General features: G+C 41.2%; 6 protein-coding genes across 6 annotated transcripts; 4 read left to right on the forward strand and 2 right to left on the reverse strand.

Annotated features, from left to right (window-relative positions):
- Positions 1-696: 696 nt before the first annotated feature.
- LOC141833313 (amine oxidase [copper-containing] alpha 3, peroxisomal-like) lies at positions 697-3,222 on the reverse strand. Its single transcript, XM_074720722.1, has 5 exons — positions 2,439-3,222; positions 1,908-2,292; positions 1,741-1,842; positions 1,129-1,658; positions 697-1,053 (listed from the first exon to the last, which is right to left on the reverse strand). The coding sequence occupies exons 1-5, from the start codon at positions 3,197-3,199 to the stop codon at positions 849-851; spliced, it is 1,983 nt and encodes a 660-aa protein (XP_074576823.1). The 5' UTR covers positions 3,200-3,222; the 3' UTR covers positions 697-848.
- A 1,640-nt stretch (positions 3,223-4,862) lies between these two features.
- LOC141833314 (O-fucosyltransferase 36-like) lies at positions 4,863-10,689 on the forward strand. The gene is made up of 3 exons (XM_074720723.1): positions 4,863-6,328; positions 9,950-10,199; positions 10,285-10,689. Exons 1-3 carry the CDS (start codon positions 4,965-4,967, stop codon positions 10,459-10,461), a joined length of 1,791 nt encoding a protein of 596 aa, XP_074576824.1. The 5' UTR covers positions 4,863-4,964; the 3' UTR covers positions 10,462-10,689.
- Positions 10,690-11,722: 1,033 nt separating this feature from the next.
- Positions 11,723-13,860, forward strand: LOC141832958 (protein neprosin-like). The gene is made up of 7 exons (XM_074720324.1): positions 11,723-11,911; positions 12,149-12,235; positions 12,314-12,568; positions 12,651-12,815; positions 12,902-12,955; positions 13,074-13,220; positions 13,305-13,860. Exons 1-7 carry the CDS (start codon positions 11,750-11,752, stop codon positions 13,680-13,682), a joined length of 1,248 nt encoding a protein of 415 aa, XP_074576425.1. The 5' UTR covers positions 11,723-11,749; the 3' UTR covers positions 13,683-13,860.
- Positions 13,861-14,188: 328 nt separating this feature from the next.
- On the reverse strand, positions 14,189-17,726 carry LOC141833263 (5'-adenylylsulfate reductase-like 5). Its single transcript, XM_074720663.1, has 4 exons — positions 17,463-17,726; positions 15,306-15,487; positions 15,068-15,192; positions 14,189-14,792 (listed from the first exon to the last, which is right to left on the reverse strand). The coding sequence occupies exons 1-4, from the start codon at positions 17,634-17,636 to the stop codon at positions 14,365-14,367; spliced, it is 909 nt and encodes a 302-aa protein (XP_074576764.1). The 5' UTR covers positions 17,637-17,726; the 3' UTR covers positions 14,189-14,364.
- Positions 17,727-18,040: 314 nt separating this feature from the next.
- On the forward strand, positions 18,041-21,474 carry LOC141832952 (tubulin alpha-5 chain-like). Its single transcript, XM_074720319.1, has 5 exons — positions 18,041-18,258; positions 19,150-19,364; positions 19,452-19,651; positions 20,383-20,891; positions 20,978-21,474. Exons 1-5 carry the CDS (start codon positions 18,146-18,148, stop codon positions 21,288-21,290), a joined length of 1,350 nt encoding a protein of 449 aa, XP_074576420.1. The 5' UTR covers positions 18,041-18,145; the 3' UTR covers positions 21,291-21,474.
- Positions 21,475-22,449: 975 nt separating this feature from the next.
- Positions 22,450-26,399, forward strand: LOC141833045 (uncharacterized). Its single transcript, XM_074720436.1, has 8 exons — positions 22,450-22,783; positions 22,945-23,037; positions 23,767-23,978; positions 24,464-24,608; positions 24,683-24,755; positions 25,737-25,883; positions 25,974-26,099; positions 26,179-26,399. Exons 1-8 carry the CDS (start codon positions 22,521-22,523, stop codon positions 26,239-26,241), a joined length of 1,122 nt encoding a protein of 373 aa, XP_074576537.1. The 5' UTR covers positions 22,450-22,520; the 3' UTR covers positions 26,242-26,399.
- The last annotated feature ends 678 nt before the right edge of the window (positions 26,400-27,077 follow it).

Raw genomic sequence — 27,077 nt, forward strand, 5'->3', positions numbered from 1 at the left:
TCCCAATTAATTCAGTGCACTATACATCATCACAATTAATTGTTTTATATGATTTCCAAGATATAATAGCTTCTTGAATGATAAAATCATTCCCCTATGGTTATAGATTTCGAATCACTAATATCTTTATCAAGCGGCTATGTTAACTCCCTAATCCAATAAAGCAATCGATGAATTCTATATTGATTCAACACTATTCTCTATATGCTTTGTCATACACTCAACACCCGTATGAATCATAATCTAATTAAAGACTACTTTTAACAACATCAAAATACATGACTCTACGCATAAAAATAAATGAAGATCTCAAGTCAAAAGATCAATTACATTAGTTCATAAGCGGAATGACTAATGATGCTTAATATGTGATCTTTTCTCAAGCGAATCGTGTCCAGTGTACTTCTAAACTTAAGGCACCTCAAGTACAACTTAGATTTTCATCCCTCAATGTATCGCGACTTAGTTATACTCAACGTTGATCTAAATATCTATGTCCCCTCTAGATATTTATCCAATTAAGAACTATTTACAGATTAATATAACCATTAATTCGTAGAACTTTATTATTAATTACATACGTATAGAAAAATAAATAATTAATAATAAATATTTATTTTTATAAAATAATTATCCATAAATATATAAAAGTATCTTGGCAGGGCACACACTGACAACTTATACCTTGTAGCGTAGAATGGACTGCAAACTTTAGCTGATCTTTGGTCCCAAACACATTACTTTTTCACAATCTAATGTTTTAAATATGACACGGGATATATATAATAAAACTAATTCAAATGATGGAGATGATCGCCAATCTCAAAGCACTCGGTCTTCCTCTACTACTAATTAATGCGAGAGCAATTGGGCCAAGTCGCCTGCTTGTTGCGCCTCGTTCTGATCAATGGATTGCTGTCGAAGAAGTTGGTGGGCCGAAGCTCGAAGCCGCCGGTCACCGCGGGCATCACCGGGAAGTCTTCTTGGCACGGCACGTGATGAATCCCCACCGTGTACCACAACACTATGTCTTTGTTCTCGATTTCGCGATTCCTGCTTTATTTAGAAAATTTTAGAAATTTTCATACAGTGAGATGCAGGATATGTTTCTTTTAATAGAAAGAATACCTTTGACTCCACGCCGCCAAGTTGTCGTCCCCTGTGCTCTGGTCCGCATAGAGACCCGCCGCCCACTTCTCCGCCTCATCGTACGCCGTCACCCACACCTGCCTCTTCGTGTAGCTCGCCCGCCGCTGCGGGTAATCGTCGTCGTCGAGCAGCGACGTCGCCGTGCCGCCGTGGCTAACAATCTTGTACCCGACCTCATTGCCTATCCTCGTCCTCCTGTTCGGGTTCACCACCAACAGTTCCGTCGCGTCGAGCTCCACGCGGGCATCCGTCTCCCTCCTCGCCGTCTCCTTCTCCACCGTCCAGTAGCTCCTCCTCGGCCCGGCGGCCGCCCGCTGTGGCCTCAGACGGGACTTCACGAACGAGTTGTTGGGGCCGTCGACGTCGAGGTCGAGCCGGAAGGTGAGGAAGTGGTCGTGGTAGACGCCGAGAGTATTGCGGGCTATGAGCGAGCCGTGTGCGTCGCCGGAGAGTTCGTCGGCATGAACGTAGGATGCGGCTTTCACTTCTAGGATTCCGTTCAGTGCTACCTGCTCAATATTGGATTGAATTTAATAGTCGGATTTGGAAACTACTAGTTGGAATTAGGATGAAAGCGTGCGTTTATTTTACCACAATTTTGATCGATCCGGTGGTTTTGAATTCCCAGTCAATCACGTAGTCGTAGTTGCCAACCGCCGCCACCGACCTCACCACCAAGCTCACCTCTGTTATCTACATCAACTCGAAATATATTATGTGATCGTTCACCAATACAATCAAATTTATTAATCGATTACCCCTTCGCCGGGGAACCCAAATTCCGTGTGCCTCCACGCGACGTCGCCGGCGTAGCGCTCGAACACGCACATCGCATTGTGGATCCTCACGGGCGATCCATCGCCGCCGGCGACGTCCGCGTCCATGAACACGGCGTTGGCCGGGCAGTCGGTGAAGGGCTCCAGCGGAGCTGCGAGAAGGCCTAAGCCGAACTCGCCTTCGTCGAAGAAGGTCTTGAAATACCAATCTGCCGACGGGTCCATGTACGGCACGAAGAGCTCGGAGACGTGGCCGCGGTAGAGGACGAGCCGGAATATACCCTTGTCGGAATCTTTAACGGACGCTAAAGAAATGACGGCGCCAGCGCGAGCGTCGAAGCTCAGGTGTAATTCCCAGTGCGTCCACCTGCAAATTTACTGTAAACTTGAGCCAAAAACCTTGATTCCAGTTTATGGTCAGTCAACGGCAGCATCAATCTTGGAAGTATCTCGGAGTTCTTTACAAGTCAACCACAAAATTATTTAGGAGTCATTTCTTGATGAATCGAATACCTTATCATGAGGCCGTCGACTTCGAATCCCCTTCCCTCCGGTTGCACCACAGCTCCCGGCTTCGTCTCCGGCCCGAATGGCGGTCTCTGTTCTGCCGCCCGGTACTCCGTCCCCTCCGCCGTCGGCACCGGCAGCACCTCTCTATCCTCGTACTCCACGATCTCCATCGCGTCAAGGTCCACCACCACCGTCACCCCCTCCAGTGGCCTCGCGTAGAAGTTCGCAGTCCCCGCCGCCACGAAGCACTGCACCACGATCACCCTCCGCCCCGCCCACCTCTCCTCGCCGCCGAACCACCCAATCGAGAAGGTCGAGCACACAACGTCGGACAGAGGGATCCCCCGCCGCGCCACCGACGCCTCGAACGGCGGGTACTGGAACGGCAGGGCGGAGGCCGCCACCTGCTCATCGATGGTGAAGGTGGGGAAGCCGGCGCCGCGATAGACCGTATCGGAGAGGATGCGGCCGCCGCCGTCGCTGTAGAGGTCGACGTGGAGCTCGTGGGTGGCGCCGCCGGCGCGGGCGATGACGAAGGCCCGACGAGGCGGGGCGGAGCGGGGCCACGCGAGGACGGCGGGCTTGGGCGGCTCGTCGAGGCCGACGTAGTGGAAGGCGAGGGAGGCGGAGGAGTTGAGGGGGGAAGCGCGGATCAGGTTGATGGCTCTGGTAAGTTCAGCGGCAGTCAAGGGATCAAGCGGGTGACCGGCGGCCGAGACGAGAGTGAGAAGGAGGCGGAGGACGAGGAGAAGGGTCAAAGCCATTGAGTAGCGAACGGATTGGGCTGGCAGACGGTGAGAGCTTACTAATGCTATGTGCTGTAAGGCCTACAATAGCGCATAGCATTGACCTTATGGATGGATATTATTTATGGACAGAATTGTACGGTGGTTTAATTATTAATTGTGGTCCGTATAAATGAAAATGAAGAAACGAAGCAAGAGCAGGCACATCTCAGCAGGCACATCTACACTAACTTCAGCAGGCACATCTACACTGACATTAGTAGTTAGTTCACAAGTCAATCTTATCATCTCTTCCACACTCTGTTTATCTAATGGCAGTTTGGAGTCGAGTCCTTATCGTCTAAGAGACTTCACGTGCTGGAAAATTTTCAAATGGTCAATTCAAAATAATTGTTATTCATTATTTATTTATTATTGATACGGTGGATCTTTATTGACCTTACATAGCAAAAAAAAAAAAATCAAGAAGCAAGCTGATGTAGTTAGTCAAGAGGTCAACAATCAACTCCAATTTGGTCGCCCCAACCACAATGTTACTCGGCTCGACCTCCATTACTCGGTTTCGCCTCAACATCACTCGGCCTAACCTCAATGTCACTCAACCATCTCGGCCATTTGGCCCCGCTCTCGGCCAGTCCGACCTCAATCGTCTCGGCCACTCGGCTCGCTCTCAACCAGTCCGACCTCAATCATCTCGGTCACTCGTCCCCGCTCTCGACCAGTCCGATCTCAATCGTCTCAACCACTTGACCCCGCTCTCGGCCAGTCCGATCTCAACTATCTTGGCCACTCGGTCTCGGGTCAGTCCGACCTCAATCATTTCAGCTACTCGGCCTCGCTCTCGGCCATTTCGACCTCAACTGTCTCGGTCTCTCGCCCTCAGCAAGCTCGACCACTCTGCTTGACTCCGACTTGTTCGCTCTCAACCATCCCAGCATTAGAAGACGACAAAAATAACTAACATGCGAGTTCTGCCAAAAGATCAGAACGGTTACTAGGTTGTTAGGTTTGGTTCCCTAAATCCTTTCATGTCTCTACCTACAACTAAAAAGCAAAAATAATCAGCACGATCGAGCCATAGGGCGGCTACGAGGTTTATAGACTCGGTCCTTTAAATGCTACATTACAGGTTCATTTGTTAGTAACTCACAAAATCTGTTTCTCATATACAATAATAATTTGACTTTATGTTAGCAGGAAGGTTCCTTCTTGTAAATATATAATCCCCTCCATAGGTATGAAAAGTGTCTCTGAAATTCTTCTAGCTACTTCATACATTTCATTTTTCATCTTTTTTTTTTCTACCAACTTGAGCGTCGTAATGGACATGTCAAAAATTCCCAACACGCTACTAACCTCATCGCCCAGTTTCCTTTCCTTATGCTCTTCTTCGGCGAGATCCATATTATTGAAGTGGTAGATTATTAAGGTGGATATTCAGATTGATTAATCGATTCCATCTTTATTGCAGAATAAAAGAATTATAATTTAAATTAAACAGAGTAAAAAATTGTAATTTTTTTTTATCAATTTGTGTGATAAAAGGCAAGAAGATAACAAAGAAAAATCAATTCGCTTTCATTCTCATGGTAATAATTAGTAATATTGTATTCCATGCTTTTTCCCACTTTTTACTCGTTACTGTGTAAAACCATCGAACACTTCACCGGCATCGGTTGTGGCATCGCTTTCCCTCGCTTTCCTCTTCGACACCGCCGTTCTCCTCCTCCTCCTCATTTGATCCTTCTCGCATTCCCCTGTTTTTATCTTCGCCGGCTTTTCTATGGTGAGGACGGACTCGCTCCCCGCCTCCCCCTCCCACTCCTCCGATGAGGACGAGGAGGAACGACGGAACCTCGTCCCGCAGAACGAAGCGAAGCCCCTCCCTCTCCGCCGTTCGTCTCCCTCCTCCTCCGTATTTGGGATCGCCTCCTCCCTCCCTACCCGCGTCGGCCGCCGGTTGTGGTCCAGCAAGTCCTTCCTTCTCGCGTTCTCCCTCCCCCTAGTTCTCGTTCTCCTCTTCTTCTCGCTCGACCTCGGTCGTCTCTTCCGCGGCGTATCCTTCGTCCCGGTCGCCACCTCCTCGTTCTCCTCATCTGGCGGCGACCGCATGCGGGAGGCCGAGCTCCGCGCCCTCTATCTCCTCAAGAACCAGCAAATAGAGCTCTTCAGGCTTTGGAATTTCACTCGCTCTTCCGGCGCTGCTCCTTCTCCCCCTCCTCCGTTCGTGTCTCCGAATTCAACATCGGCACCCAATTCCACATCCGCCGTCAAGGTAGATCAAACAAAGGCTCCGATTTCCTCTCCCACCCTCGATGAGATCAGATCTGCCCTCGTCCATCAGATCAAGCTGAACAAGGAGATCCAGAATGCTCTGCTTTCTTCTCACCGGTTCGGAAATCTCTCCTCTGAGGCATCGGATGAGAATGTGGGCTTCGACTTAGCTGGCCCTGGCGTCGGCGTGTGCAGGAAGGTGGACAAGCCTGCGGAAAGAAGAACAATCGAATGGAATCCGAAGAAAGATAGGTTTTTGTTTGCGATCTGTTTGTCAGGCCAGATGTCCAATCACTTGATCTGCTTGGAGAAGCACATGTTCTTTGCGGCGCTTCTCCACCGAGTGCTGGTGCTCCCGAGCGCGAAGGCCGATTACCAGTATGATCGCGTCTTGGATATCAACCACATTAATGAGTGCTTTGGGAGGAAGGTGGTGATCTCATTCGACGAGTTTGCTGATATGAAAAAGAATAAGATGAAGATCGATAGGTTTATATGCTACATTGCTTCGCCACCTTGCTTTCTGGATGAGGAGCACATAAAAAGGTTGCGGAACCTGGGGCTTTCTCTTGCTAAGGTTGAGGCTGCTTGGCCTGAGGATGCCAAGTTGAAGACACAAAAGAAGAGGGTCATTGGCGACATAATGCCCAAATTTTCATCAAATGATGAGGTGATTGCTATCGGAGATATGTTCTATGCTGATGTGGAGGAAGAATGGGTGATGCAGCCAGGAGGACCACTTGCTCACAAATGCAAGACAGTGATTCAGCCAAGTCGGCACATTTATCTCACAGCACAACGGTTTGTGCAAACTTTCTTAGGGAACAATTTCATTGCCCTTCATTTTCGTCGACATGGGTTCTTGAAATTTTGGTAAGCTGTCGCTTCTCCACTTCTGATTTCTTCATATGATATATTTTTCGAGCTTCGGATACATGTTATGCAATTAATTTCTCTTGCCTAAGTAACTGAATTGGTGCACTAATAATTGATAATCTTTCATCAATGCCACTTAAGAGAATTTGGTAAATTGTAGTCATTATGAAAGTTGATGATCGATGGTAATGTGTACTATCCAACTAACTGATGCTCAATGCATAGTACTTTCCACTGTTAGAGTTAATGGTTATATGTGTAACAATGTATAGTATTTGTCCCACATTGGTTATTAGGTCATCAGATGTTATATTAGTTGTGAATATATGTTTCACATAGTGTTCTTACACTCTCAATTCTTTATAGCCTATTGCTATCTCTCCTCATCCCTTTATCGCATTGAATTATGCAAAGCCTTTTCACTCTCCTGTATCTCCTTTCCTTTAAATATCTTTATAACACCCTTGTTTAGTAGTACATGGTAAGTTATGAACTAATAAATGGTTCATAATCCTAGATGGTGATCTGTTATTAACTTAGGCTCATGTATCTTTAGCCAGTAATTGAGCCTGACAAATTAATAGGTTACTCATCTTGTAGGTTATGACAATTGGTATTAGGATGGGGAAGTGTTGGAAACAGTTATTTGTGTTATGGCGAAGCCACCATTAGGCCTCATATCATATGTTCAATTAGAGATGGTTTTGAACTATAGATTATTTATATCATGTAGGGATGTCAAGTTGCAACCAAGGAGATATGCATGGCTTACAGAGACATACATTAGTTTAGTCTGACATAGTGAGTGTTGGGCGATTTATCAGCTTAAATGAGATAGCTACGACTAACTTGAGTTTGGGCATTTAGGGTCAATGGTTGGGCTTAGCAGGGTAATGGTTAGTTATCACATTTGGGTGGGTAAGGACACTCTCCATAAACATAGCGCTAAACCTCACTTTCTTTGCTAAGTACAATCAACTTGAGCTCTCTTACCTAGGATCATCATGCCCGCTACACCTTTGCCACCATGGAAATGCAGAGACAAGCTCATCTCGACATTTTATCATAATAATGATACCAAAAGGTTCATTGACCTACAGTTCATGTTATTAAACATCAGAGCCTCATCTCTTGTGTCGGCCTCCATTCCATCCTGGTCCATACAGTCGTCCAAAGATTCACTTTTTCCTCCTCTGCATCCTTCTATAGTTCCATCTCTCCACTTGCAATTCTGCCTTGACCACAGTATGCCACAACCTCCATAACTTGCCTGTTTAACCTCAGTGTCTCTTGTATTGGCCTAACAAGTTCAGGCCCAACCACAATGGGTCCAATCTAGCAAAAAAATTGAAAGAAGGGACAGAAGAAAGGAATAACAGTTTTAAAAAAGAGCTGAGAGTAATAAAAAAGGAGATCAAAAGGGAGAATCAATAAAGAACATTAATTGGACATCTTTGAAAAAGAATGTAATTTTTTTAAGAAAAAAATGAGGGTACACAACAGAGAAAAGTGAAAAATAAATTACATATTCTTAGAAATGAGGACACGCTGTTGAAATAAAGGAAGTTACGAACCTTTAACATACTTCATCTCCTGCAGATTTCTTCTTTATCATCTTTCTAATTTTCCTTCCATCTTTTAGTATATTGTGTGCATTATTGCAGGTATCTTGTCTCTTACAACATCTCTCTGCTCTCATAGTTGATTTCTGGCTTTTACATTGCCTCTCCTGCCATCTTTTTCTCTGAGTAAAATAAAAAATTAGGACTCTTGTCGTGTCGTTTTGCCTCTCTCGAAGTAGATGGGTAATCCCGATCTCATTTTTGCCTGCAACATTTTTTTAACCCTAACAATGCCTTTTAGTATGAATTTTTTTTTCTAGATGTCTGAACTCCAATTCTGTCTTTACGTATTCTCCTTATCTGAGTTATTTCAGAACTTATGTCCTCTCTCTTCTGGTATTATCTCCCCATTATATCAACAGTATGTTTTGTAAGTTAAACTCAAAAAGGGTCTTCCTAATTCTCAAAAAATAAGAGGCAAAAAGAGACTCATTGAGAAAGATTTTTTGTTCTTATCTTACAATAAAATTATAAGATCATGATTTGATCCACATATGTTTGGTAAAAAGAATAACCTTCTCCTTTGATCATAACTGGAATGAATTCAATCAGAACATGAAAACGAGGCAAATTGGTTTTATTATTCAGTACAGGGTCCACTTCTTTTCCCCTGCAATTCTTCATCATTGGTCTCTTCATTTTCATAACTAAATTTGATATTGATCAATATCTATCCTCCATGTGACGAGTGTTAGTGGTTATTGTTATATGGGTGTTTATATTATTTTAGTCAGACTATTATGCTAGAATTCTTTTTATATGGTGTCTTTTACACTGTTCTCTCTCAATTTCCATGATGCATTACATGAAGTTCTCAAGTTCCTTCTTTCTTAGGAGAAATCAGTCTTTCTTTCAGTTCAATGATCTACTTTGTTCCATCATGCTCCTTTTTTCTTCATGCTGCAGACTGCTTGTTTGATTTCCAGCAACTTATCAGTTGTTAAATTGAGAGATGATCGCATGGCATTTTGATTATTGACTTTTAGAAGGCAAGGAATACTTCCCAGCAATTGAAACATACTGTACAAATGATGCCATAGTGGAGAGTATCTAAAAGATCCCATTGTATGCAAATTCTGGATGATTGGTCAAGTAAATTCTGATGTTCCTTTCTCCTAGAGGTTGATTAACAATTCTTTGGAAGATGCAAATAACTTAGAAGCCCAATCTTGACTCGACCCTGTTAGATCCTTCCATTGGAACCATGACACATTACCTTGCAGTTTTCACCAATTAACCAACCCAAACGACTTATTGAGTGCTGGAGCTCCTTAATCACTTCAACTAATGGATCATCTCCTCTCTTACCATTATGATACTAAATGAGTATATTATCCATCAGCACTACCTTGCCATGGTCAGTCAGTCACTAGGCAACTAAGTTAGCTTAACTTATAGCTGGATGCAATGACGTATCTGCCAGTGTCTTTCTTTTGGGTCATCTAGGCTATGGATGCACAGTTGCAGCTTGTTATATAGGTTTCCCTATCTGTTTAGCCCAAGGTTCAATGTCTTATAATGTGGATTATAACTTAGCCTTGTTAAGTACAAAAATCATTACTAAAGAGATAAATTAAATAAATCAAACTAATGCAGCCTTATTGCTCACCCAAGACTCAAGTTTATCATAATGTGTATCTGTACTTGGATGACATATTATAGATAAGAACTGGTATAATAATAAGTTAAATCTTTAACATTGGAAGCGTGTACCTGACTATGTTCGAGACGTAATCTTTAATCTATATTGTAAGGGTCACACTTGTTGATTTGTGATAGTTTCGATCATCCTTCACTGTATCATCCCATAAATTCCCATATTTTTCCAATCAAAAGCATGTTTTCACTGACCAATTCAAGTATTTTTCTCATTGTACGCTAAAAATTTGTTTCGTATGTCATGCAAACCTAGCCGGAACACAGATAACACATTTTTTTCTTGATTGTTGTTTACTGAAAGAGAAGACAGTTGTGATCTGTTGACATCTATCTGCAGCAATGCTAAGAAGGAAAGCTGCTTTTTCCCCATTCCGCAAGCCGCAGAGTGCATATTGCGTGTTGCTGAGAAAGCCAATGCTCCAGTTATTTATCTATCTACAGATGCAGCTGAAAGCGAAACAAATCTTCTCCAGTCCTTGGTTGTATTAGGCGACAAGCAAATCCCACTAGTCAAGAGGCCAAGTCATAACAGTGCTGAAAAATGGGATGCTCTTTTATACCGAAATCGACTTGGGGGAGATGGTCAGGTAAACATTTTTTGCTCGAAAATTTCAAACGTGAAACTTGGGGGGTGAAAGTTACAGACACTTTTACAGTGAGCTATTCCTGCAGGTTGAGGCCATGCTGGACAAGACAATTTGTGCCATGTCATCAGTATTCATAGGCGCATCAGGTTCGACATTCACTGAAGATATCATCAGACTTCGCAGGGGCTGGGAATCTGCTTCCCAGTGCGACGAATACCTCTGCCAGGGCGAGCTTCCGAACTACATTGCTGAAAACGAGTGAAAGAATGAAGACGTATTGAAGAAAGAACAAAAAAGCCATGGCCTGTTGTATTGCTGTTCAGTGGTTGTCTCTGTAAATTTTTTGTGTAGATTTACTTGTACAAGAGCGTTTGCTTACAGATGATCTCAATTTGTTTATTGGAATTTGCTTGTACAATCAGAACTCGAGGAAGACTTACCGTTCAGGCTTCATGAGCTAAGCTTTAGGAACTCATGAGGAATGAAACAGCACCAGGGTGAAAGTAAATAAAAATCAGAATTAGAAATGCACTTTGCTTGGCATCAGAGTGATAAAAAAATGAAAGTCTCCCACCTTTAACAAGTTCAACATAAAAAAAATAATAATAATAAATCTAAGTTAGCTTCGTTGACTATTTCTGGAGTGATCAATCCGGTTTTGACAACTTAAATGTCCTACCGCAGCATCATTATCCTGGGACACCGAGTTCAACAGTCAAGCTTTTGCTTAAGATGTCAATATATGCACATCATATGCCAATCTAATAATCTCTAACTACTTGAGTCAGCATCACCCTCTTTGGCAGCCGTTTAAGATCCACCTAATTGCAGAACAAGGTGTTGAAGAAAGCAGTAAAGCAATTTGGGCTCCCAGTTGAAAGAGATGGAGTGACAAGGGCAGCGGAATTAGTCTTTATGATATGGCGATAAGCAGAACTTGAATTCGAGCAGATACATCGCTGTTCGTGCGCGTGTCAGTTTCGACCAGCATGCAGAAGCTGACGTGCGCCTCCACATTCGCAGGCCGTCTTAGATTCGCGCTCCCAACTCCCGTCGCCGTCGCACTGCACCATGCACCAGCGTTCCGCACTCCACTTCGGTCCATCTCCACCCACGGAGTGAGTGTTCGGTCGTTCCCATGATGCGGCGGTAAAAGGAGAGACGAGAGCAGCGCAAACAGGAGGAGAAGAGAGACAATCGTAGAAGGAGAAGAAGACAAAGAGCGAGTTGTAAAGTAAGGCATTCGTTTCTTATCCACTATCTCCCGCACACTACCACTACTGCGCAAGAGATAATTAATCGGACAGAAGAAGTTGCTTTTGTTTGCATTCCAGATAGCCATGGCATAAACGACGGTGGATGAAGCTAGCGTGTTGGCGGCCCACGTTAGCGCTAAAGAACGGAGGGTGGGTGGAGTGTGGGGGAATTAGAGAGAGTGAGGGGGAAAAGAGTTCCCTAAAAGGAGTTAAATTTTTAAGGAAGCAGCATTTGCCTTTTCCTTTTTACTGCAGGAGAGAAGCGAGAGCAGAGGTCGAGGTGGAAAAGGAGGAATGCCGCCGCACTTTACCGCGAGTCGCCGGGCGGCGTGGTTGCTGGCGGTGGCGATGGTGTCCTTATCGTGCACGGAAGCGGCGGCGGCGGTGACAACGAGGAGGGCGGAGGTGCAGCGGCATCTCAAGAAGCTCAACAAGCAGGCCGTCAAGAGCATCAAGGTTCACTCCTTTTTTAACAGGATACTAATGATTAGATTTTGGTGCGTTTCAAATTTCAATCTCAAACTTCCTTCCATGATTCCTCTGTTCAACCTTTTTCAAGATTATCTCGACTCAATTTTGTTCTTTCTCCGATGATTTCATCGTTTTTTCTTCTGCTGCTGCCCCAATTTCGGCCATTTGAGTACCCAACAATCATAACCCTAATTTTTCGAGAACTCGTTCCTGTGCCTGCAGAGCCCAGATGGAGACATCATAGACTGCGTACACATCTCGAAACAACCAGCCTTTGATCACCCCTTGCTCAAGAACCACACCGTCCAGGTTTAGTGATTTCTTCTTCTTCTTCTCCTCCTCCCAAATCCATTCTCCATTCCATTGAGACTCTGAGAATCTCAACAGATGAGGCCAACATTTCATCCAGAAGGCCGTCTTTTTTATGAGAGCAAGTTTGCTTCGAAGAGGAAATTGCCACTCCAATTCCAGCTCTGGCACAAAAACGGCAGGTGCCCTGAGAATACCATCCCCATCAGAAGAACAAAGAAGGATGATCTGCTGAGAGCCAATTCCGTGGAAAATTATGGCAGGAAACAGCACAGGAGCACCGCTAATCCACTCTCTGCTGAACCTGACCTCCTCAACGACAATGGCCACCAGGTATAAGTATAACCAACTAAAAATGCAAAAAAATTTGATTCTTTCTCTGATCTGCTATGTGTTCGAGGAGTCTTCTTGTTAGCATGCAATTGCTTATGTGGAGGGGGATGCTTATTATGGAGCGAAGGCCACCATTAATGTGTGGGAGCCAAGGATTGCGCAGGGCAACGAGTTCAGCCTGTCTCAGATTTGGATTCTGGGGGGCTCCTTTGGGGAAGATCTCAATAGCATCGAAGCTGGTTGGCAGGTATTCTTCCTTAATTCTGCTGTAATTTGATCGAACAATTTGTCTCCAGGCATTGAGTTTTTCTGTTTGCGTGGACGATTGATCAGGTGAGCCCTGATCTTTATGGCGATGACAACACAAGACTCTTCACTTACTGGACTGTAAGTTGCCGCCAACCTTTGAAGTTCATCCTATGAATGCAAATTGGACCGATATCTTCTGAGTTTGTTTCTGTATCAGGTAAACCAGATCTTCTGACATTGTATTTCAAACTTGCAGAGTGACTCTTATCGAGCAACAGGTTGCTACAATTTGCTATGTTCTGGATTCATTCAAACCAACAGTGAGATTGCAATGGGTGCAACTATCTACCCTATTTCGAGATATGAAGGCTCCCAATATGATATCAGTATACTTGTCTGGAAGGTAAAAATGTGCCATCTTCAAAAAGCTCACTGAATAAGAATTGTTCTACTAGTCTAGTTTGAGATGATTTGATTTCTGAAACAGGATCCAACAGAAGGCCATTGGTGGATGCAATTTGGGAATGGCCATGTGCTAGGTTACTGGCCTTCCTTCCTCTTCTCCTACCTAGCAGACGGCGCCTCCATGATCGAGTGGGGAGGGGAAGTTGTGAACTCTGAACCAGGCGGTGCTCACACTTCCACTGCCATGGGCAGTGGCCACTTCCCTGGAGAAGGCTTTCGCAAGTCCAGCTACTTTAGGAACATCCAAATAGTTGATGAATCCAACACCTTGAGGGATCCAACCGATATTGCCACCTTCACCGAGCAACCAAGCTGCTACGATGTGCAGACCAGTAATGGTGGTCAATGGGGGTACTACTTCTACTACGGAGGTCCTGGCAGAAACTCCAATTGCTCATAGGAATTCAACTTGGAAAATTGCTCATCCTGTGTATGATTCATCATCAAGAATCTTCTTCCTTTAACTGATCCTAGGTCAGTCTGATCAGTTGTTTTAATTCATCATCAATAATCTTCTTGACATGTTGTCTTTCCTTAAACTTACCAATCAATTGTGGGTAACGATGCAAAAAATTTAGGGACCCCTAAATTTTTTTCTTCATTTCTTCAATACTGAAATCAATTTGATAGCTCAAAACATATTCTTTTAGAGGAAAAACAAATTTTACCACAATAATTCAGATACAACAAGATAAGGCAACTCATAAATCACTTTTGAACTCTAGACACAAAACAGTGACTGTAGGGTAGCGAGGCATATGAGGTGCATGATTTGAATATTTTGACAGTACCTCATGATTTACTACAAAAATTTGCCAAAAACCATACACAATACTCAGCTGCGACACTCGTATCATCAACAATTTTTCAGATCACAAAAAAAGTACAAGCAAACAAGATTCATCTCAGAAAAGCTACAGATCGCATTTTGTTGAAAGGCCGCAGTGAAATCATATACAGTATACATACGATACAACATATCCAAAAAATTTACATGGGATTTTGCTTCTCATATGATCCCGCATCCCTATCTATCATAGCTCTATAAATGTATGGGGAACATTACCATAAAACAAAAGAGATTATTGTGGGTCAGTAAGGGTTGGTTTTGAAGTAGATGACTCACCGAGGGAGACAGAAGCAAGGGAAGAAGCCCAGACCCGTGCATTATTCGCACCCTTTCGGAGGTTCCTTGTCCGATTGCAAAGTTTAAGATTGCTCCATAACCTTTTGACATCGACCAAATGCAGCACCTGCTCCAACATATGGCTCGACTCACAAAGAAACCTCAAGTTCAGATGCCAGGCGTGTGAGGCACAAAAGGCTTTCACACGGGTGTATATCGCAGAGATGAAACATATGCTCATTCTCAGAAAGATGAAAAGAACACTAAATGCCAAGTAAGGTTCCTTAGTTATCAACTCCCTTGCAGATTCAACTTGGAGTACGTGGGTCCTAACCCTTCCTGAACCAGCTGGTTCTATCTCCGGATGCATGACCGGATCCAAACCTGTATAAAAATAGCAAGGATATATTTATTACATGTTTAAGCTGCTAAAAATAGTTTACATTTGGAAATTAAAATTAAATGAGGCAGAGAAAATGCAAAGAAAGAATAAGGAAGTTTCAGTATATAAAGTTGAAATCATGGCACTTCAGATTTTATGTAGTCAAGGTATGTCACACTATGTTCACAAGAGGCCATGCTTAGACAGACCTACACCAAAAAATTACGTTGAAGGAGTTATTATGAAGTTTGACTTCTCCTAACTTGAGCTAATGTACCTGTAGTTCTCTTGTAGAAATATACTAGTGAAGTTAGGTCATTTGACCCTTGATACCGGAGCCTTGTCGTCCCATTTATCAACATTAAAGCTGGAAAACTGTGAATACCATATCTTGAGAAGACACTGGGTAGCAACAAATCAAAGCGATCACACGAAATGGTTAGTTTCATAAATAATATGTGGGCAACTTGATGAAGATTGGAGCAAAACGAACTAGTAGAATTGCTGCAGCATACCTGGGCATGACTGACGATTCTTCAACTAAGAAGTGTTTTATTTGAGGAAACATTGAGCTAAGAGCATCAAAAGTAGGTCGACAGCTGTGTGAAAATGGACACCATGATGCATAGAAGAGAACAGAAAAATAAGCACTTTTCATGCCATAACCAAGTTCTTTCTCTAGCATCTCTCCACTCACCTTCAAAAATGATTAAACAGATCATCTCACAATCAATCCAAAAGAAAAAGATGCCACGGACAAGCATAAATATCAAACAATGTTCTTACAACATGGCCAAGTCGAAAGAAAGCATGGCGTTGCAAATTGCATATACAAACACTTAATCATAATGGTCAAAATGCAGCGACTCTTTTCAACTCCCTCATTCTCTCAACTATCCAGTTACCATTGCTTACATGGAGAGCTTGTTCTAAGTTATTGGGTGTCAAGATATTTTCCTTTCATTTTCTTGTTAATTATATGAAGGGGAGTTTTGGTGCAACGATAAAGTTGTTGTCATGTAACTTGAAGGTCACGAGTTTGAGTCTCGGAAACCATATCTTGCAAAGCAAGGTAAGGCTGCGTACAATAGACTCTTCCTCGGGACCTCGCATTGGTGGGAGTTTTGTGCACTAGACCGCCCTTTTTCTTGTTAATTATATAGATCCAATCTCTATTAACTTCAAGACACTGTTAATTTCATTTTTCGCTAAGATCTGCATTTGTAATTTTCTTTTGCAAATTAATGGCGATTATGATGTCTAAAGATTCCATATATTCAGCCCATATATATATATATATATATATATATATATATATATATATATATTATTTTCTGCCATTCAGCAGTTTTGAGGCAAAATCACAAAATATTGACAACTATATTTTTGGTGCTCAAGGGGTTTCATATTCTTTTCCAAAAAAATAAAATCAACAACTATATTTTAAATATCTACATTAATGTGCTTCATATCACCTAAATAAGTTTCCTTCATCTAGTTTTTAATTTTCTGATCTACCATCTACCTCAATATTCTCAACCCGAATGATACTCATTGCATACTCTATTAGATAACGGGCAACAGTATGATTCACCTTATGTATGTATTACACTAATACAATTATCTTTTACACTTCTGCCTTTAATCTAAAAGGTAGAGACACATGACACAACGACATAAAATTAGTCACATGTTCATTTTGTCCACTAATACCCAAGTTTTCCTTTTCAGGTGACATAATGGGCCTTTTTTCCATAATAACGAGAAAATTATATATAAGTAATGTTATTCTGTTAATCCACAAAGAAACCAGCATAGACAGGAGATATCTTAAATTAGTATCCTGTTGTCTATTGACAAAAGATGGACACAAACGTTGTCCCTTCATAGCACACATTAATCTAGGTAATAGCTAAAGTTCAAAGTGAAAGGCCACACAGAGTCAAATAGTCCACAAAAGATGTCATTGATCTTATCACAAGGGCATGCTAATGATTCATCTTAGAGTGGAAATATGAAGCACGCCACGAGGAATATCAGAGATCAATCAACAGATAGGTACCAAGTCCCTTTAAAGTAAGCCTACCATACTTCAAAGTTAAGAGAAAGCTACTAAAGTTAGCATCCCATCAAAGCATAAGATTAGATTAAAAAAAAGAAAGAAAGAAAAAGTCTGCTAAACGACTACAACAGGGCAGCAACCCACTTCGTATCGAATGAAACACATATTTATCATCCTTCAGTTTTCTGCTTTTAGAGGTAGGACTTAAATCAATAGCAGTTTCTCATACCGTAATCATTGGCACTACTGTCTCAAATTAATTAAAAGCATCAAAATTTGCCCTTCGTACACTTAATCATCACCATGTAGCTGAAATAATCAAACATATACAGAAAACCAAGACATAAGGCATGCCTTTCTTCAATCAAAATCAAAACAATAAGCCTTAATTACCATATTTCACTACAAAACCAAAACAGCTAACAATAAAATATAAATTTTAAGAAATCCAGTAAATGGCCATAAAGGATTCTTCTGGAGACCTAACAGTCCAAAGAATAATCAAACCCTAATTAATCTGATCACCAGCTTCCCGCAAGAAAACGCCCACCTTTGGATAGCAACATCCAAACGAATAGTATAAGGAAGTATCCAGCATGCGACAGCGTACCTCGACAGGTGGAGACAGGACGATCGAAGGAAGACATTGAAATTCGAGGTGACCGAGGAAGGCGAGGTCCGACCGAGGACAGAGGGGCTGCGCGGCGGATCGGAGGTGTGCGAGGCAGGCGGCAGGGGAGAGCACGAGGAGGAAGGCGAGGAGATGGAAGGAGGATTCGATCATGGCGAAAGGAAGAGCAATCGGAAGCTCGAAGTGCGACGAAAAGAGAGACCAGAGCTATATTTTCTTCCTTTGCGCGTCTGATCGCGTTGAATTTCGCTTCTTAACTCGTGACTTTTTGACAGGCAGGCTGATAGCATATCGGATCCGCCTAAGACTGAAAACCGAATCCGATAAATCAAGACTTGTGCCTTCGCATATGTGCCCTCTGAGAGACTAACTTGTCTTTTTAGGTAAAAAAAGATGCGTAAAGGCCGGCAAAAGGCACAGGTGAAACTGAAACAGGACACGTGACCGGCCCACGACTTGCAGCCGGCGGTTGCGCTGGATGGGTCCCACCCTCGTCCCGTCCCATCCCCGCTATCAATAAATTGACCCCTTCTCTCTCTCTCTTCCCCGTCCATCGCCCAGATCTAGATCGGCGCCGAGGTCCCGGCCCTCTCTCCTCCTTCTCAGCAAGGAAAGCTCGTCCTTTGCAAGCGAGCGCCGTAGAACTTCAGAAAAGGAAGAAGATGAGGGAGATCATAAGCGTCCACATTGGTCAGGCCGGCATCCAGGTCGGAAACTCTTGCTGGGAGCTCTACTGCCTCGAGCACGGCATCCAGCCCGATGGCATGATGCCGAGGTATTTCTCTTCGATTCGTTTCGTCTTGAACCCTAACCACACTTAGATCTTCTTTCCGCTTCGATTTCACTGATGGAAAACTGTCCTTTGCATTTTTTTTCTAGGGGAGGAAATATTTTTTAGCCACGTTTTTTTCATGCGTTTCCTGTTGGATCCCATTGAAGCTGTCTTTTGCAGCTTATCCTTGTTTTTGATTGCTAGTCCTTTTCAGTGTATTGTAATTGCTTTATTGTTTGGGGTTTGTAGTTGCTTATTTGATCTTTGATCTTATACGTTATTTACAGAGGTTATTTTTTTTTGTACTGCCGAAGTGTGACCGGCTTTAATGAGAAAAATGCTCTTGATCTATCTTTTGTCCACTTGATTAACTCAGATTGGCTTACTTGTGTGTGATCTACTGACGTTTGTATCGGATCTGCCCTAGGAGACATATTTGTTGTCTACAACTTGAAGAAAGTGAGGTTTCAGGAGTTGGCAAAAAAAGTTGTTTCACATCATTCTTTGTCGACGGTATCTCCTTTTTTTTTTTTTTTTAGAAAAGAAAGCCTAAAGCTTAGTTCAGGAATCATGATTTTGTTTAGTTTGAGCAAAGCCTTTGTTAGTATTATCTCATTAATTGGAGTTGGAGACCTTAATCTGTGTTTGTATTTCAGCTTCAATAATTAAGAACTATAGTTCCTTTTTCCTTAATTCCTTATCAAACCTCTCATGCGATTAGATAGCTTTAACAATCTTTGACGAATTAAATATCTTTAATGAATTTATCTATGCCTACTACCAACTAAATCAGTGATAAAAGCGTCCTGGTTTGCTTGTGAAAAATTCTGATTTTTATCTGGTTGGTTTTTTCTGATATGTTTTTTTTTAATTATTTTTTTACTGTTTCCTCAGTGATACTTCGGTGGGAGTTGCAACAGATGCATTTAATACCTTCTTCAGTGAGACCAGTGCTGGTAAGCATGTCCCAAGGGCCATCTTTGTAGATCTGGAGCCTACAGTGATTGATGAAGTGAGGACTGGAGCTTATCGTCATCTCTTCCACCCAGAGCAACTCATCTCTGGGAAGGAGGATGCTGCAAATAACTTTGCTCGGGGGCACTACACAGGTGCTGGCTCTGTCTTTTATCATGGTTGAAGTTGATTTTCTGATACTATGTTTGGAATTGATCTTGATGTGTGTGCATGAACAACAGTTGGCAAGGAAATTGTTGATCTCTGCCTTGACCGAGTTCGGAAATTAGCAGATAATTGCACTGGTTTGCAAGGATTTTTGGTTTTCAATGCTGTTGGTGGTGGAACTGGATCTGGTTTGGGTTCTTTGCTGCTAGAGCGCTTGTCGGTGGACTATGGAAAGAAGTCAAAGCTTGGTTTCACCATTTATCCTTCACCTCAGGTACACACAAAGTTTTGAAGCTGGTCTACTCTCGATTCAAGTTAAATTTCTCGATCTGGACTTGTTTGCTTAATCTCATCCTTTGCCCATGTAGATAGTGGCATATTTCAGTTACTAATTAGTAATGAAAGTATAGTAATTTGGGTATTTCTTGGAAAATGCTTACTATTGCCACAATATATAAAATTTTTGCATCACTAGGATATATATGCTGAAGAAGCATCCTGATAGTAGGCTGTTTCTTGTTCACTGAAGATTATATGGCAAAAGCTTAATTAGCTTTAAATAAAAAATTCTTAGTTTTCAAAAAAAAAAAAACAAGATGTTGCTAAGATTGCACTGTGGATTTTAGAATCTGTTGAGGAGTTTGATTTGGAAGAAGTCAAGAACAACAAAAGGTAGATATATGTTGAAAAATTATAATATGTAACCTCTCTTAATTGTATAATAATTTACTGAGTACTAATATTGCAGATTTTACATTCGACACAGATCTCAAAAGATCTATCAGAACACATAATTGCATTTGCATCAATGAAAACAAATTGGTAGCTGTAGACATGTTGGTCCCACCGATATTTGGCCATGTGCAATTAGATACCTTGTTTGCCTAGGAACTTGCACAAAATTGTCTTTTTTGTTTGGCGCATGGTGCATCTAGGTGAAGTTCTGTGCATCTATTTTTGTTTTGTAAAATAAATTGGACTTAACTGTGATATTCATGGTTGTAGGTTTCAACAGCAGTTGTGGAGCCATATAACAGTGTGCTTTCTACTCACTCCTTGCTCGAACACACCGATGTCGCAGTTCTGCTAGACAATGAAGCAATTTATGATATCTGCAGGAGAGCTCTAGATATTGAGAGGCCAACCTACACCAACTTGAACCGCTTGATATCTCAGGTCATATCCTCTTTAACTACTTCTCTGAGGTTCGATGGAGCTATTAATGTGGATATTACCGAGTTCCAGACCAACCTAGTGCCCTATCCTAGAATCCACTTTATGCTCTCTTCCTATGCGCCTGTTATCTCTGCTGAAAAAGCATACCATGAGCAACTCTCTGTCCCTGAAATTACAAATGCAGTGTTCGACCCATCAAACATGATGGCAAAATGTGACCCCAGGCATGGCAAATACATGGCTTGTTGTTTGATGTACCGTGGTGACGTTGTGCCCAAGGATGTGAATGCTGCTGTTGCAACCATCAAGACGAAGAGAACTGTCCAATTTGTTGATTGGTAAACACCCTCAGTCTTTCTCCTTAGTGCAATAAATTCCATGATCTGAAATTGAGTGCCTTGAGATTTTTCTTCTTCTTCTGAAGGTGCCCTACTGGATTCAAGTGTGGAATTAACTATCAGGCACCAACTGTGGTTCCTGGAGGTGATCTAGCTAAAGTGCAGCGCGCTGTATGCATGATCAGCAACAACACTGCTGTGGCTGAGGTGTTCTCAAGGATTGATCACAAGTTCGACCTGATGTACGCCAAGCGTGCGTTCGTCCACTGGTACGTCGGCGAAGGCATGGAAGAAGGGGAGTTCTCTGAGGCCCGGGAGGATTTGGCTGCTCTTGAGAAGGACTATGAGGAGGTCGGCGCAGAGGGTGAAGAGGAGGATGAGGAGCCAGAAGACTTCTAAGCATTGGTGGTTGCTTCTTAGTAATTTGCTTGCTCTTGTTAATTTGCACTGTCATTTGCATCGCTAGTTGGTACCAGACTTGAGCACTTTTGCTTCTACGTTATGTTGTTGTTGTTGTCGAACTCTGAACTGTGGGTTTGAAAATCATGCTTGATTGAATTGCTTAAAAGAAAATCTGAATAAAGCTGGCGTGAAGGGTCGGTCCATCCAGATTGTGTGAAGGCCAGAGGCCTTCAATCCAACGCTTAGATCTAGCTCCATTTAATCCTAACCGTTGACAAGCGAATGGCTATGACCGGATCCAGCGGCTAGAAGGGGGCCTTCTTCGTCGTCGTGTAAAGGCTTTCATCCATTGTGTTTTTTGCTTTTCCCCCTCAGAAATCTTAGTCTATTCATTCCACTCATTTGGTCACTATTTCTGTTTTATAATTTTTCTTCGAATTTTTATATTGATTAATTATTTCATTTACTTTCGATTAATGTTTTAGTTGCGAACTTTACTGTTTCCTCTTTTAACAGAAAATTTTCAATAAAAAAAATGATAATCTCATATAATCACATTGACTCAATCCAGATTGTCACCCAGACACTTACGATTTGATCCTTAGCTATGACGTATTTGTAAGAATTTTCTTTCAAATGAGGATCGTAATAAAGGATGCTGGGCATCTGGGTTGGCTGCTGCGTGCGCTTCTCGATTTACTCTTATGGTCGGTGGAAAATTTCCGTAAGAAAATTTTCAATAAAAAAAATGATAATCCCAGTAGCCACATCTCTGGGGGTGGTCGGTCCGGTCCCACGAAAGTTTTCCACCAACCATCAGGGTAAATCGGGGAGCGCAAGAAAATTTTTAATAAAAACTATGCAATAGTTGAGCTTGATTCACTGAACTTACAGTCACGCATTTACTCTTCATTTTGTCATTTTCCAATTTTATCAAACTTAACGAAAAAGTACCGATACTAGTGACCGAAGAGTAAAATGATACAAATGAAAATTCTTAGAATATTTTGATGATTTTTGAAAATGACACTGATTATTTGAATAATACTGTAAAATGTTGCAGTGAAATGAAATTTTGCCCCGCAAAAAATCCCGTCACGCGTGTTTTTTAACGAGTGCTTCTCCGCACGCCGTGTACTCGGCAGTTCGTCGTCGCCCTGAAATGCACAGCGGGCGAGCAAAGGCGAGAGCGAGCTTCTGTTTTTAGATCCGAGCCTAGAATCGATCATGGCGAGCCTCGGCTCCGCTCCCATCCTGCGTACTCCTCTTCTTCCTCACCCTCGTCGGAACCAAGGAGTCTTTTTCGATCCCGGCGGCCTTCCGAAGCTTATCTTGGAGCCTAAACGCTCTCCCTTCCGTCGCTTCGATCCGATTCGGAGCCGCTGGATTCGGTGCTTCAGTGTTTCGGCTCAAGAAACCGGCGAAGATAAGAGACCGCACGATCCCGCGATTACCCCTGCCACCTCCGGTGAACCTGAAGTTTCCACCAGGTAGCATCTTTGGATTCCACAATGCGTTGGTTCTGTTATTTAATCAAGAAACCATTCATGATTAATTTCTTGTTTGAATATAACAGTAGGGGTAATCTTGCAAGAACATGTTTTAATGTTTATTTCTCCAATATGTTATAAAAATGTCTTCTATTTTACAGAACATGGAATTGGCGAGGTTACCGTATTCGTTATCAGTCATCAGGAAATGCAGGACCAGCATTAGTTCTAATTCATGGTTTTGGGGCAAACAGGTGTATGCCACCATACAATCTTGGTTTTACTTGCAGACAATGTTAAGTGGTTGATATTAGTATGCGCATTGCTTCTTTAGGACTTGGTTGCGTGATCAAGTACTATTCTTTATATCAAAACTATTGTGCATCTGAATTATCATGTTCTCGATGTTGTAACTCAGACAGGTATCTTATTTGTTTGCATTCATATGCGCTATAAATCATTATGAATTTGACTTGGTTTTTGAGTTTAATCTGCAGAAGCCTCTAAATTGCAAATCCTCTATGATCTAAATTTAAATTCAGAGGTGCACATTTGCAATTGTTCTTATAGGGGCAGCTAGACGGCATTGAATATCTCCTTATTCACTTTAATGTCTGCTATTTTTTCCTTGTTGATCCCTATTCATTTTTTCTGATGTTTCTGAAGGAACAAGAATATGGTATCACATTCGTCTAAATTGGTTAGCGAGCCTACTAGAGTGTTGACTGGAGCATACTTAGATTACTTTAAAATTACATAATTGTTTTCTTCTTTTATTTCACTAGGTTTCTGGTTAAAACAAAATTGCCTGTGGATTGTCTTCTATATGTTGGAGATAGCTACCCTAAACATTAAAATAATTCCTAGTAAATTCAGTTTCTGATAGAAGGAAACTTCTACAGCTTTAGCCCTTATCTGAAACTAGGGTGTTGAGAACCACGACATATCCTACTAGAATTGTTGATATCAGTCTCCTTTTGCAGTGACCATTGGAGAAAAAATATTTCTGTTCTTGCAAAATCCAACAGGGTTTACTCTATTGATCTGATTGGTTATGGTTATTCTGATAAGCCAAACCCACGAGAAGTTGGAACAGGTTCATTCTATACATTTGAGACTTGGGCAGATCAGCTAAATGATTTTTGTGCTGATGTTGTCAGAGAGAAAGCATTCTTCATATGCAATTCTATTGGAGGTGAGGCTATAAATTTTTTAATCTTTGGCAGCTTTAACTTGGTAATGATTAATCCTGGTCACTTTCTAATGGTATCACTGCTTGATGAAAAGATAATTCTCTTCTTTCAATTTTGAGAAGTTTCTACATTCTATTTATGCAAAACTTTCCTTTTGTGTTATCTTTTTGTAGGATTCCTGGAGTTCCTACAATAAACCCTCCAATGCTTTTTTCCCAACCAATGTAAACAGTTTTTCGGTGTTTGTAGTTCATGTTTCCTTTTATGGGCATTCAGGTTTTCTCAATTGAGTTTTAGAATCTTTCATCTTGTAACTTCATTTCTACTAAAAATTCCTAGGCATTCAGGAATTAGGTAAACATGAACATGAAATTGTATCGACAAGAGTGAAATTGTATCAAGATAGTTTCCCATCCGACTACAATGATTTACCTATATCAAAAGGATTTGATGAGGATCCAACACTAAATAGTTTATTTCTTCACAGGCGTTGTTGGCCTTCAGGCAGCAGTTATGCAGCCTCAGATCTGCAACGGTATCTTCCTGTTGAATATTTCCTTAAGAATGCTACACATAAAGAAACAGCCTTGGTACGGAAGACCTTTCATCCTATCCTTCCAGAGCTTCTTGAGGTAGATACTTGTGCCTCTGTGCAATATTATTTTTCGCATGAACACCCTCAAAACTTCAAATTCTGTTGTCACAGGAACACAGCTGTTGGAAAGCTTTTCTTTAAAGCAATTGCCACCCCAGAATCTGTTAGAAGTATTCTATTCCAGGTAAAATTTCAAATATAAATAATACGATGTTTTTTTGTGCCTTAAACTTATGAAAATTTATTATTAGGACCATGCTTATTTTCATATAGGATGGTTTACAAAATTGAGGCTTCAACTTGAAACCTTCATTTTTTGGGGTTGGAAAATAACCAACTTGAAGCGGTAATGTGCCGTAGCTAGATCTGAAGTTTACTATAGCAACATGTGGTCTTTCACTGATAAAAGGAAAAGTAACATACATATAGGAAAAATGAAAATTACTGTCAATCATAGTCAAAGTGAACCCAGACAATTGCTTTAGAAATGTTATTCTGTCAGTACTATTCCTATTTAATACTTAGGAGCACATATGTTTTTCAAAATTTAAATCCTGATCAGTGTATTGGTTAACTCATATCATCAAATGGTGTAAAATTAATGCCTGCAAAAGAGAATAATGAAGGGATAAGATTCATGTAGTCAAATTCAAATCCAAATAGTTAAGACAGACATGTTTGATGATGATAACAGGAGACTAAAATCCATGCAAGAATGCAGTTTCTTATGGTCTCTATGTTATTTTCCATTTAGATAATTTCTTATTTATATAATGCAAGTATTTGTAATTTCAAGGCATCATTTTTGGAGCAAGACTACACTTTTCCACTAGATCACTAGATAGAGCAGAATGTAAACTTATAACAAAATAGAGAACTTCTAACCGTCCTCAGTTGTGCAGCATCAATGTAGAATCATATTGACTCATCAACTGAATTAGTGTTTGCTCCTTGACAATGTTTGAAAAGCATCCAACAACAACAATAAAGTCTTTATCCCAGTCGGCTATATGGTTCTACATTGACTCTGCACAATGTTTGAAAAGTATAAAAAACATTTTTTTTTTCTCTATAACATATAGAGGTAAGAATAACTGTATATTTTTATAATGTTTGACAATTTTGATTATGGGTTTACTTGGACTTCTGATATGATTCCTTTCAGTGTTATCATGACACGTCAGCTGTGACAGATGAACTAGTTCAGCTCATTTTGCAACCAGGACTTGATCCTGGTGCCGCAGAAGTATTCCTTGAGTTTATCTGCTATTCAGGTGGTCCTCTACCTGAAGAATTGCTTCCAAAAGTTGAGGTCAGTGACATGATGCACTAGAGAATTTTTGGTCTTTGATAATTGATAAATCAGTGGGTTTGCAAACTTTTCCCTTTGTGTTTCTTTCAGTGCCCAGTTTTGATAGCTTGGGGCGATAAGGATCCATGGGAGCCTGTCGAACTCGGGCAAAAGTTTGCCGAGTTTAAAGCTGTTGAAGATTTTGTTGTCCTTCCTGATGTCGGCCACTGCCCACAGGTTCAGTGTTCAGTGAACTATTACTATTACTAGTTTGTTGTCAATATCTTCCTTAATGAGATTTTTTGCTTCTGCTTAGGATGAAGCTCCAGATATAGTAAATCTTTTGATTCAATCGTTCGTTGAGCGTCATGCACCGTGAGGAATAGCTACAACACCTTGTGGTTGTTTCTGATATGTTTTTTTTTTCTCCTAAAGAAAAACACACCTTATTGTTCATAGCGGCATTCTTGCTACATAAGCATCTAGAGATTGACACCCGAATGCATACCTGGTTCTATAAAGAATCTTATTATGTCATCATGCTTTTACCTCGTATCAAGGCAATTCTTTTCCTATTTTAAAATTTTTGCACTTGGTAGAAAAGAATTAATGAGGTATATATTCCCTCTGAGATGCGTTTCTTAATCACGGAATGAACAAACAAGGAATATATTAGTTCCTTTTTCCTAGGCAATGAACACTAGTTTGATTTGTAAATGTAGATAATATACAAATTGTGTACTTCAAAAAATATCACTAGTCTTTGTTAAATTTGATCAATCTAATTACCTCATTGTGACCATCAACCTAACTCAAACACTATTTTATTCGCACAATATCTTTTTTTTTTAAGGAATAATTATTCATGAATATAAATATATGAAAATATTTATAATTTTTTGCAATATCAAAACATATAATTGCTAGTTAAATAATCATACAATTCAGTTATTTTTATTTCATTGAGTTGGAAGAAATGAGTAATGTAATCAGATCGATGATCCCCATCTGATTTTTAGCTGTTAATTACAATCCATTAGCATGAAATCATTGCTCCTGAATTTGCTTCTCAAGCTAGATTTCTTTGGATCGACTGTAGCAATCAGATAATGGGAACATTGGATATTCAAATGAAGATATGCTATAAAATATTTAAAATTAACTCAACGTGACAACAGAAAAATTATATTACATGCTCCACAAAACTGGCGAGGT

Source organism: Curcuma longa, chromosome 8, assembly GCF_044706935.1.
Source record: "Curcuma longa cultivar G26 ecotype Majalengka, Jawa Barat chromosome 8, ITB_CL_G26_1.1, whole genome shotgun sequence".
NCBI lineage: Eukaryota > Viridiplantae > Streptophyta > Magnoliopsida > Zingiberales > Zingiberaceae > Curcuma > Curcuma longa.

Excerpts from the sequence above, each read along its gene's own strand:
- LOC141832958 (XM_074720324.1), top strand. The coding sequence starts at position 11,750 with ATGCCGCCGCACTTTACCGCGAGTCGCCGGGCGGCGTGGTTGCTGGCG. Across the intron at positions 12,236-12,313 it reads TCAAGAACCACACCGTCCAG|ATGAGGCCAACATTTCATCC; the intron begins GTTTAGTGATTT and ends GAATCTCAACAG. Across the intron at positions 12,569-12,650 it reads TCAACGACAATGGCCACCAG|CATGCAATTGCTTATGTGGA; the intron begins GTATAAGTATAA and ends TCTTCTTGTTAG.
- LOC141833045 (XM_074720436.1), top strand. The coding sequence starts at position 22,521 with ATGGCGAGCCTCGGCTCCGCTCCCATCCTGCGTACTCCTCTTCTTCCT. Across the intron at positions 23,038-23,766 it reads CATGGTTTTGGGGCAAACAG|TGACCATTGGAGAAAAAATA; the intron begins GTGTATGCCACC and ends CTCCTTTTGCAG. Across the intron at positions 24,609-24,682 it reads TCCTTCCAGAGCTTCTTGAG|GAACACAGCTGTTGGAAAGC; the intron begins GTAGATACTTGT and ends CTGTTGTCACAG.
- LOC141833263 (XM_074720663.1), bottom strand. The coding sequence starts at position 17,636 with ATGATCGAATCCTCCTTCCATCTCCTCGCCTTCCTCCTCGTGCTCTCC. Across the intron at positions 15,193-15,305 it reads GAATCGTCAGTCATGCCCAG|TGTCTTCTCAAGATATGGTA; the intron begins GTATGCTGCAGC and ends GTTGCTACCCAG. Across the intron at positions 14,793-15,067 it reads TTTCTACAAGAGAACTACAG|GTTTGGATCCGGTCATGCAT; the intron begins GTACATTAGCTC and ends ATTTTTATACAG.
- LOC141833314 (XM_074720723.1), top strand. The coding sequence starts at position 4,965 with ATGGTGAGGACGGACTCGCTCCCCGCCTCCCCCTCCCACTCCTCCGAT. Across the intron at positions 6,329-9,949 it reads CATGGGTTCTTGAAATTTTG|CAATGCTAAGAAGGAAAGCT; the intron begins GTAAGCTGTCGC and ends ATCTATCTGCAG. Across the intron at positions 10,200-10,284 it reads GACTTGGGGGAGATGGTCAG|GTTGAGGCCATGCTGGACAA; the intron begins GTAAACATTTTT and ends CTATTCCTGCAG.
- LOC141832952 (XM_074720319.1), top strand. The coding sequence starts at position 18,146 with ATGAGGGAGATCATAAGCGTCCACATTGGTCAGGCCGGCATCCAGGTC. Across the intron at positions 19,365-19,451 it reads TGCTCGGGGGCACTACACAG|TTGGCAAGGAAATTGTTGAT; the intron begins GTGCTGGCTCTG and ends CATGAACAACAG. Across the intron at positions 19,652-20,382 it reads CCATTTATCCTTCACCTCAG|GTTTCAACAGCAGTTGTGGA; the intron begins GTACACACAAAG and ends TCATGGTTGTAG.
- LOC141833313 (XM_074720722.1), bottom strand. The coding sequence starts at position 3,199 with ATGGCTTTGACCCTTCTCCTCGTCCTCCGCCTCCTTCTCACTCTCGTC. Across the intron at positions 1,843-1,907 it reads TTGGGTTCCCCGGCGAAGGG|ATAACAGAGGTGAGCTTGGT; the intron begins GTAATCGATTAA and ends GAGTTGATGTAG. Across the intron at positions 1,659-1,740 it reads CCGGATCGATCAAAATTGTG|GTAGCACTGAACGGAATCCT; the intron begins GTAAAATAAACG and ends AATATTGAGCAG.